The 11,397-nt window shown below is 43.6% G+C and overlaps 1 protein-coding gene across 1 annotated transcript; it reads left to right on the top strand.

The window, feature by feature from the left end:
- Positions 1–1,328: 1,328 nt before the first annotated feature.
- Positions 1,329–6,586, top strand: LOC120053371 (interferon-induced protein 44-like; the record flags this gene model as incomplete). Its single annotated transcript, XM_039000496.1, has 9 exons — positions 1,329–1,350; positions 2,064–2,543; positions 2,625–2,676; positions 2,859–3,054; positions 3,338–3,490; positions 4,317–4,488; positions 4,591–4,691; positions 4,778–4,950; positions 6,565–6,586. Coding segments are annotated over 9 exons (1,371 nt in total), but the record flags the coding sequence as incomplete, so codon positions are not given.
- Positions 6,587–11,397: the final 4,811 nt, after the last annotated feature.

Raw genomic sequence — 11,397 nt, 5'->3', positions numbered from 1 at the left:
GCAGGGACTGGGAGACTAGTCAGGATCAAGGCAAAGATGAACGGAGCAATGTACAGAGAGATCCTTGATGAAAACCTGCTCCAGAGTGCTAAGAACCTCAGATTGGGGCGACGGTTCACCTTCTAACAAGACAATGACCCTAAGCACACAGCCAAAACAACGCAGGAGTAGCTTCGTGACAAGTCTCTGAATGTCCTTGAGTGGACTCCCTGCAGTACCGCTGCGGCCCCCAGTTGTATACCCCTGTTCTAGAACATTGATATCTTTTATTCTGAGAACATGACAACCATGTTCTATGTAAGTTTATGGGATGTTGATTGAATGTTCTACTAAACCTCAGAAAACTGGACACAGAGTTCCCATGAAACATGTCTAGAACATTAATATGGGAATGACGTTCTGGGTTAGTTCTGGTTGACATTAAGGGAATGGTCTGTTGAAAACCGTCCTTGCACGTCACTGGAACGTTACTATGAAAACATTTGGCGCATTCTCTAAAGTTGTGGGAACGTTTGTTGTTAGCTGGGTAAATTTGATAAAACTCCAGATGAAGCATTAGGGTCTTATGTCAGAATTTGATCTCATTTGTAGGGATGCACGATATATCGGTGACCATATCCAGCGATGTCTAGTTTAACACCCATGTGCAAAACCGATGTCAAAGCTGACGTGCATACTTATATAACGTATGTACATGACGTAATGACGTAATTTTACGCTGCGCTACATGTGCAGCACAGCATTCCTAACCTAGCCCACAATGTCTGCTGGGTGGATCGAGCAGTCAACAAATGAAGCAGTCATTTGAAAGAGTAAGAAAATTTCAGCGAGACAACTCAAAAAGCAAAATCCATTAACGCCAAGATAATGGAATTCATTGCTCTTGACAATCAACCGTTCTCTGTCATGGGTAATGTTTGCTTTCGCCGACTGGTCGAGCACCGCGACACACTACCAAGTGCGCTATTTTTCAGATGTTGCCCTACCGGAGTTACACAGTAATAGCTTCACGACTGACATCTGGACCAGCATATCAGCTCCATGAGCATGCTGAGTCTGACAGCACAGTGGGTCTTCAAGGATTTCGTACTGAGGAAAGTCATATTGCATGCTCAAGAATATGCTGGTTGTCATACCGCTGCTGCAATTTTCAATGGCATTTGAGAACATGTTTGAAACTTGGAAACATGAACACACTAGCTAGCTCCATTCGAACAACTGACTCGAGAAATAAGCTCATCTACTGCGCCTGCAGCAGACGTGATCCCCTCTCATGGCATTGAAACGCCTGCTCAACAAAACTGTCGACACAGGCTGTGAACAAGCGATTCGGTGGCATTCTCTCTTTACTGTGTCGCCACCATGTTCGATGCTATGTACAAGGACCGCTACTTCGATGCAGACAAAAAACAGGGTTTACGTGAAATATTGCATACACTGATGGACAAGATGGAAATGGACACAGTGACAGTGCGCACCGAGGAAGAGAGGCCACGCACAGACAGACCTGAAACTTCACTGCTTGACATATATGATGAAATCCTGGTTGAGAATAAAACGACTGAACAACGAAACAGCACAGCAAGTAAGTGAAAGAAATAGGTTTTGATTATGTTTTACTGGTAATGGGGACGTACATAAATGCCAACAATAACTTTTTGGTCAGTGTGTGTGTGTGTGTGTGGTGTGTGTGTGTGTGTAACCTTTATTTAACTAGGCAAGTCAGTTAAGAACACATTTTTATTTACAATGACGGCCTACCCCGGCCAAACCCAGACGATGCTGGGCCAATTGTGCTCCGCCCTATGGGACTCCCAATCACAGCCGGATGTGATACAGCTTGGATTCGAACCAGGGACCTTAGTGACACCTCTTGCACTGAGATGCAGTGCCTTAGACCGCTGTGTCCGTGTGTGTATTCAGCTGTATTAAAATACTTAAAAGGCTGCTAAAATGTTAAATAACTTATCGGTATCGGGTTTTTGACAAGGAAAATATCGGTGCATCACTAATCATTTGTGTTTTTCCTCAGACTACCTCTACTGAGACCAACGTGTTCCCCACCATGAACCCCAAACTGACCCAGGAACAGGAGAAACAGCTGTGTTCCTTACTGGGAAACGTCAAACTCAGCCTGCTGTTCAAGGCCAGTATATATGGCTACACAGCAGCAGCCTTTCACCAGAAATGTGACCACCAAGGTCCCACAGTCTCTGTAGGATATAACTCCACAGGGTTTGTTTTTGGAGGCTACACAAGTAAAGATCATGATGTAGCCAAGCAAGGCCAGTACATACAGGATGACAAAGCCTTTTTGTTCAGTTTAACTGGTAGAAATCCTGTCAGATATCCCGTCACAAATGCCCAATATGCGGTCAAAATGCACAACACAACTGGCCCTTACTTTGGGGAGGATTTGATGTTTATGAACGCTAACACAGCTACAGTGATCAGTGTTCCAGGAAAGCACTACAACTTCAATGCTGCAGAAATGCATGGCAATAACCTCAACCTAACTGAGTGTGAGGTGTATAAAGTGGAAGGTGAGTGTAGAATCAATTCTCTTCTCTCTTTAATGTGTATTTTTTATTGTGCATGTTATTATAATCTTTTTTTTAAAACAGAAGGTGGTAACATCATCGGAAAGCCATGGAGGACAGTTCTTTGGAAAGCTGAGTAAGCTCCAGAAATGACCATAATTAAACATTTTTGTGATGCAGTAATGCCTATGTTAATGTTTTGACTACAATTGCATCATGTGATTCTCACATGGGCAACATATACTGAATGTTATAAGATTGATGAGTACAGGACATTAAAGCATTTGCATATTAAATTGAGGTTCTTGTTTTCCACAGGAGGAGAATGGAGCTGATGGAGTCTGTTAAGCTCTACAGGCCCATGATCAGTTCTGTGGGTCAGGCTAGAGTTCTACTTATCGGCCCCGTCGGCGCTGGAAAGTCCAGCTTTTTCAACTCTGTCAACTCCATCTTCCGAGGCCATGTGACCAGCCAGGCCATATCGGGCAGCTCTGGAACCAGTCTGACCACTCAGGTATGTGGTCTACCATGTTAAACAACTGGTCTTCTTTTTTTGTCCCTGCTTCAACAATTTGAATGAATGTCATCATATTTATGTGGACAAAATCAATGGTGTAGTGGAGGGTAAACATAGTTTACCTACTTTTTTTTTGCTCAACAGTCTACCCACCTTTTGAATGTATAGGCAGCATTAGTTTTTCCGTCGCAACCGGTGCTAGAGTTTGCCTACCAAGTTATTTTTTTTTTTACCACTACATCACTGGACAAAATGATGGTGCATTAATTATATTTCACAGTTTCGCACCTACTCAGTTAAGGCTGGACGCGATGGTAAACCGCTGGCAATCATTTTGTGTGACACGATGGGAATGGAGGAGGCCACAGGGGCGGGGCTAGATGTGGACGACATCAGCAGCATTCTGAAAGGCCATGTGCCAGACAGATACCGGGTGAGGGGCACCACACATACATACATACATACATCAAATCAAATCAAATTTATTTTATATAGCCCTTCGTACATCAGCTAATATCTCGAAGTGCTGTACAGACACCCAGCCTAAAACCCCAAACAGCAAGCAATGCAGGTGTAGAAGCACGGTGGCTAGGAAAAACTCCCTAGAAAGGCCAAAACCTAGGAAGAAACCTAGAGAGGAACCAGGCTATGAGGGGTGGCCAGTCCTCTTCTGGCTGTGCTGGGTGGAGATTATAACAGAACTATGCCAAGATGTTCATAAGTGACAAGCATGGTCAAATAATAATCATGAATAATTTTCAGTTGGCTTTTCATAGCCGATCATCAAGAGTTGAAAATAGCAGGTCCGGGACAGGTGGCGGTTCCATAACCGCAGGCAGAACAGCTGAAACTGGAATAGCAGCAAGGCCAGGTGGACTGGGGACAGCAAGGAGCCATCACGCCCGGCAGCCCCGACGCACGGTCCCAGGGCTCAGGTCCTCCGAGAGAGAGAAAGAGAGAGAGAAGGAGAGAATTAGAGAGCCAAGATTTTCAAAATGTTCATAAATGACAAGCATGGTCAAATAATAATCAGGAATAAATGTCAGTTGGCTTTTCATAGCCGATCATTAAGAATTGAAAACATACATACATACATACATACATACATACATACATACATACATACATACATACATACATACATACATACATACATACATACATACATACATACATACATACATACATACATACATACATACATACATACACACACTTTGATTCTCCTCAGTGTGACCCAAACCCCTCGTCTTTCCCAGTTCAACCCCTCAGTCCCTCTGCAAGCAGATGACCACGGATTCCGGCAGTCAGTGAACCTGCATGAAAGGATCCACTGTGTGGTGTACGTCATGGACACCTGCAAAGTCTCCATTATGTCCACCAAACTGGAGGAGAAACTGGTGGCCATTCGCAGGAGGGTCAACCTGCTAGGTCAGTCAGTCCGAGAGAAACCTGGGCTAAAGATTTGATTATACAGACTCTACTAGCGCAATCCCTGGTTAGTGACACTAATGGAGGGTTGTTGTTCCACAGGCATCCCACAGCTGGTTCTTCTTACCAAGGTGGATGAGGCTTGTCCCTGTGTGGCCGACAACTTGAGGAACGTGTACAACAGCCAGTACATAAAGACCAAGGTGAGCTCTGCACTCCCCCTGCATTAGATGACCATGAACAGTCACATGAACGTTTGGTAATGCTTGGTGTGTCTCGACTCCCATAGGCCCAGGAGGTGAGTGGCCGTCTGGGGCTACCCATGTCCTGCATTGTCCCAGTGAAGAACTACAGTGAAGAGCTGGAGCTGGACATGAGCTGTGACATCCTGCTCCTCAGCGCCCTGATCCAGATGCTCCGCTTCGCAGACAACTACTTTGATGACGTCAACGACCAAGAGAAGCACGACTAGACCAAGTGGAGGAGATCACCCAGCATGGTGGTGGTATTGCCTGTCTATGCCACCTTGTTTAGCCCTCTCTCTGCCTCATTCTGTATATCTTGTTCTATGGTGTTCACGTAATCATAATTATGATGACTAGTTATCCATTACACAAAACTACAGAATGATAAGAATAACATAACATGCCTCATTGAGCCTACATCTTGAATATTTTATTCAATTGCTAGAAATAATCTGTATTTAGGCCTAGATTGAAAGATAGTTCACTAGCGTTGCTAATTCTGTTGTTGTTTACATCATTGTGATTGTTTGGATTACATGGGATAGGTGAAAGGCCTGGGTTTTCTTCATATGTTCAGTGGTTGCTTTGCATCAAACTGCTTCTACACCTGCATTGCTTGCTGTTTGGGGTTTTAGGCTGGGTTTCTGTACACCACTTTGAGATATCAGCTGATGTAAGAAGGGCTATATAAATACATTTGATTTAAAGACACCACCACTCTATACTAGTTGATCCTACATAGTCAGTTCTTGGATAGTCTCATATAGCAATCTGTTCCTCAGAATATACCCCAGCTGAAGAACAAGTAGAGGTAAATCTTAGTACAAGATCATGTTGTTTTTATATTGGATTCCCTTCACATTTGGCTTGCAAATGCTTGAAGTTTAACTACTAGATGGCAGAATATCACCATGAAACTGAAAATAAGTTGTTAATAGTATGTGCTGCTGTTGGAAAAGCTGCCCATTAAAGTTACCTTTGTTGATTATCATAGTATTGTGTCCTCATTTTTATTGTGTTAGTTGACACTATGGTACATTTAAATCACCATTGATCAATTATGAAACAGTAACAGTCAATGGAATGAACATGTTTGAACATGTTTTTTTTTTAGCAGTGTTTCCCTGTTCCCTTTTATATTGGTCCTGACCTGTTCCTCGACTACTCTGCTTACTTTCAAATACAAACTGTCAACTACTTTCTGCTGCCACGTCTTTCCAGTGTTTAGTGGCCTATAGCAACAATGGTAACATTTTGCATTACAACTGAGGAGCTTAACTTCATTTAGACACCATGTCCCTTCCAGACAGGTGACAGATGTCTTACTGCGTAATGCGGTGTAATTCACTGTCCTCACCCGAGAGAAGGAACACAACAAGCACTCTGAGTCTCCAAAACAGCCAGAGAATATTTTATTTCGGGGCCTCACCGCTTCTTGCAAATTACTTTGCTGGAAGACAAGAGCTCCATCACTGAAATGCAAACAATACCCTCCCAAAACATAACTTGTATCTCCTATATGAAAATAGGAATTCAATATACACTGCTCAAAAAAATAAAGGGAACACTTAAACAACACAATGTAACTCCAAGTCAATCACACTTCTGTGAAATCAAACTGTCCACTTAGGAAGCAACACTGATTGACAATACATTTCACATGCTGTTGTGCAAATGGAATAGACAAAAGGTGGAAATTATAGGCAATTAGCAAGACACCCCCAATAAAGGAGTGGTTCTGCAGGTGGTGACCACAGACCACTTCTCAGTTCCTATGCTTCCTGGCTGATGTTTTGGTCACTTTTGAATGCTGGCGGTGCTTTCACTCTAGTGGTAGCATGAGACGGAGTCTACAACCCACACAAGTGGCTCAGGTAGTGCAGCTCATCCAGGATGGCACATCAATGCGAGCTGTGGCAAGAAGGTTTGCTGTGTCTGTCAGCGTAGTGTCCAGAGCATGGAGGCGCTACCAGGAGAAAGGCCAGTACATCAGGAGACGTGGAGGAGGCCGTAGGAGGGCAACAACCCAGCAGCAGGACCGCTACCTCCGCCTTTGTGCAAGGAGGAGCACTGCCAGAGCCCTGCAAAATTACCTCCAACAGGCCACAAACGAGGAGCGGAGCAACAGGGGCCACAGTGTGTTCCAGGTCTGCTCTAACACACAGTGTGTTCCAGGTCTGCTCTAACACACAGCGTGTTCCAGGTCTGCTCTAACACACAGTGTGTTCCAGGTCTGCTCTAACACACAGCGTGTTCCAGGTCTGCTCTAACACACAGCGTGTTCCAGGTCTGCTCTAACACACAGCGTGTTCCAGGTCTGCTCTAACACACAGTGTGTTCCAGGTCTGCTCTAACACAGTGTGGGCCAGCTTTTGTTCCAGTTTAGTTCTAACACACCTGATTCAACTAATCACAGTCTGCAATTTAGACCACTAATATGATTCAGGGGAGATAGTGCTGGGTTGGAACATACTCATGCAGGCAGCCTCACAGGACAGGAGTTGCTCACCCCTGATACAAATGTCTCTAATAAGTACAGAATATTCCAACTCTTTCAGCTGGTTGGTTTGAATAATCAAGGTAATGTTCAGTCTTGAACAGCCTGTGGGCTATGTGAAGAAGCCGTCCCTTAAAGACAAGGTCCACTGTGTCGTCTTTGTGGTGGATGCTTCTAAAGTGTCCAGCTACACCAATAGCCGTGGGAAGTAGGCTGCTGAAGCACCCCCTGAATATATATTTTTTCTTCTGATTGCTTAAAGACTAACAGTGATTCTTGAAGCACTATCTCTGAAACCATTAAGACTTGTAGAAAATGCATTTACCAAGTGTGCCAAACTGAATGCACCTTCTCTGCTTTACACTCAGTTTGTAATTTTATAACACGCTTTTTGCAAAACTGTAAACACAACTCACTGCTTTACACTCAGTTTGCAATTTAATAACACACTTCTAGCAAAACTGTAAACATTGGTCTCTACATTACTACACTATTTCGCCAATTGTCTTTCTACATGGACACATGTGAAAACACTTTTAGATAATGAGTTCACTTACAAATCAGAGCTTGAGCACTATAAATAGGCCACAGGTAAACATTTGGTTTGGACAACAATGGAGGCTAATATTGAACAGAGGGTAAGAGGGGTGAGAAGTAGACGAGGAGGAGGAGGAGGAAGAGGTGAAGTAGGACGGGGAGAAGGAGAGGACAGGGAAGAGGAGTCAGGAACACAATAACTGATGAAATCAGAGCGACTGTGGTTGACCATGTTGTCAACCATGGGATGAGCATGAGGGAGGCTGGGCAATGGGTTCAACCAAATCTGAGCCGCTATACTGTTGCAGGTATCATCCGGATATTTTGAAATGAGAACCGGTAAGTAACTGTAAGTGCTGTAGTCTTACTGGTACAGTAATATGTACTGTACTTTCATAATGAGAAGGATCTATCACTAAAACCATTCAAATGTTTTTACACAACTGCAAGAAAACCAGTATCTGGTGGAAGAGTTTGACTGTTCACACCAGAGCAGGAGACCCACATTGTAAATATGGTCATTGCAAATAACTGCATCAGGCTCAGAGAACTGCAGGACCACATAATGGGAGATAACACCATATTCCACTGTCTCGTCTACTGAAATGCAATAGAATTAGGATGAAGCAGCTGTACAGAGTCCCCCTCGAAAGAAACTCAGACCGTGTAAAACAACTGAGATATGAATATGTTCAGGTAAGCTATACTATCCTATCATTGGTACTGGAAGTGCTACATTATATGGAGCTAGAAGCAGATGCAGTGCATCATGAGTTAATATTTGTGGACGAGGCAGGTTTCAATCTTGCAAAAACAAGGGGCCGCGGCAGAAATATCATCGGACACCGTGCCATCATCAACGTCCCGGGACAACATAACAATGTGTGCAGCTATTAGTCGAAACGGCGTCCTTCACCATCATGCAATCCTAGGCCTATACAACACTGCACACATTATCACATTTCTGGACACCCTCCACAACAAACTAATCCCCAATGACCAGGGGCCAGAGCAGCCCAGGTACGTTATCATCTGGGACAATGTTAGTTTCCACCGGGCTGGTCACCCACTTTTCATCGCACTCAATCTTCCCCCATACTCTCCGTTCTTGAATCCTATTGAAGAATTCTTCTCTGCATGGCGTTGGAAGGTGTATGATCGCCAGCCCCACCAACGCATACCCCTTCTACAGGCAATAGAGGAGGCTTGTGGAGACATGGATCAGGGGTCAGGCCTGGATACGGCACTCCAGGCAATACTTTCCACGCTGCCGAGCTCAAGACAACATTGCATGTGATGTGGAGGAAGTCTTATGGCCAGACCCACAAAGAAGGCGAGATGTAGCCCAAAAAAATTATGTTATTTTTATTCTAGCACAAATGTCTGTTTTCTTCTACTGCGCTTTTGTTATTTGAGGATCGTTAGAACATTGAGAAAAAAAAAGATAAAATATGAGTTGTATTGATAGTGTGGTATGTTCGGAATACACATTAGGATACCTGTGTGTATGTGTGATTACTACATGTATGACAAAACTTTATTGCAAACTGCTATGCCCTGCACACAGAAAAAGCACCACAAGTTTTTTTCATCTATACTATCAGTGCGTAGTTGGTGCTTCGTGTGCTTATTCAAATAATGGTTTGTGTGTACTGTATTGGATCAAAAACAACATTTTTTTAAAAGAGTTTGAAGAGTTTTGCAAGAATTGCTTGCTTTGCTGGTTTTGTGGTTAGTGTGTAGAGTTTTGCAAACATTTCAAAGATAGTGCCTAAGCAATCAGAAAAAAACTAACAAAATACACAAAAGTAGTGCGTACACTTGGCCTTTACTAGTCCTGTATTAGTGGACTGATATAGCTGTCTGTAGCATGGGAAAATACACCCCAGTCAGCGAAAAACAAATCGCAGCACCTCCAGCCCCAAACACCTTCAGAAACACATCAGTGACCTGGGTGTAACGGCATTTTGAGCGTACATACTTGTTTATCCAACCAACCAACCAACCAACCAACCAACCAACCAACCAACCAACCAACCAACCAACCAACCAACCAACCAACCAACCAACCAACCAACCAACCAACCAGTGCCGCCAACGTAGTGCTCACAGGCAACTAAACATGGACAACTACCCACAAAACCAACATGGAAAATGGCAACCTAAATAGGCTCCCCAATCAGAGACAACGATAAACAGCTGTCTCTGATTGGGAACCCATTCAGGCCACCATAAACCTACATACCCTTAGACAATACAAAATCCCCATAGATGACCAAAAAACCCAAGACAAAAAACCCTAGACAATACAAAAACTAAACAAACCACCCTTTTCACACCCTGACCTAACCAAATAATAAAGAAAGAAAATATAACTAAAGTCAGGGCGTGACACAAGGTGAGCACAATAGGAAGCATTTTAGCAATGGAATTAATGGTTATAGGAACTGTGGTCAATTCTGTCAGTTGAGTGTGTGAAACAAATTTGTTTTGTAGGTGTGCATCAAATAGCACTGCCAACACACGTGGACCAGGAAACCTCCCGTCACCCAGGTGTACAGCAGCCAGGTTGTTCAGCAGACGGTACTCTCAATTATTGATGTGTCAGTCATTAGCTATTTGAATATCTGAAATGTTCACATATTATACCCCATTTCATGGATCCAGGATCTGTACATTGCAATATGAATGCTCAATACACATGTTAGGTTGACTGGTGAGTCAACGTGGCTCATTTCACAGTGGTGTCAAAGTCCTGCAATAAAAGCTACGACTAATATTTTTGTAAACTCTTCACACTTGTGTTCTGTTGGTGTCACTGAGTAGGCAGATATCCCATTTCATGGACCGAACACCCAAGATCCATAGGTAAGGCTGTACATTGCAATGTGAAAGTTCAATACACACAATAGGCTGACTATTGAGGTGATTTACACAGTCAAAGTCTGCAATGAGTTACAACACTATATGGGCCCTGGAAGAATATGGGCCCTGGAAGAAAGCTGTTGCCCAATAGCTAGTACACCAGTCGTTTCACCAAAGGACCCAAGAGCAGGGGTAGGCCACCCTGTTCCTGGAGTACCACAGGCACTGCAAGGATTTTCTTCAACTAGGCACCACACCAGGGGTGTGTTCAGTTCAATTGAACGTTTGCTGTGTTGCGGAACGGTTTGTACTGAACACGTTTTACCAAAATGTTATTGTACGTTCTTGAACAGACTGAGATAAGTGTGCTACATTCGGTGGGTGTGCCGGGGTGTGGTTTGAAGCAATGAGTGACTTTATTTAAAGGGCAGCGGTGCATTTGAGCCCACAACCCAACCCCTCCCCATTTTTCAAATGATCGTTCAGTACAGCACAGTTTCTGTTCAATTGAATGTCCTGATGTACTTAACGTAGCCCTGCCCAACTGAGCTAATTGATCAGTTCAGTGAAATGTAAGATGGCGCCGGAGCAGAAGGCAGACGTTTTACGTGCCCCAACCGATTGTGTTTTTTTTTAAATGTATTTGCGTTGTTTGTAACTTATTTCTTTACTTATTTTGTACATAATGTTGCCGCTACCGTCTCTTATGACCGAAAAGAACTTCTATCAAATCAAATCACAAGTCACATGCGCCGAATACAACAG

This window comes from Salvelinus namaycush, chromosome 9, assembly GCF_016432855.1.
Source record: "Salvelinus namaycush isolate Seneca chromosome 9, SaNama_1.0, whole genome shotgun sequence".
NCBI classification, from domain to species: Eukaryota; Metazoa; Chordata; class Actinopteri; order Salmoniformes; family Salmonidae; genus Salvelinus; species Salvelinus namaycush.
This window is presented reverse-complemented; position numbering and strand designations above follow the sequence as displayed.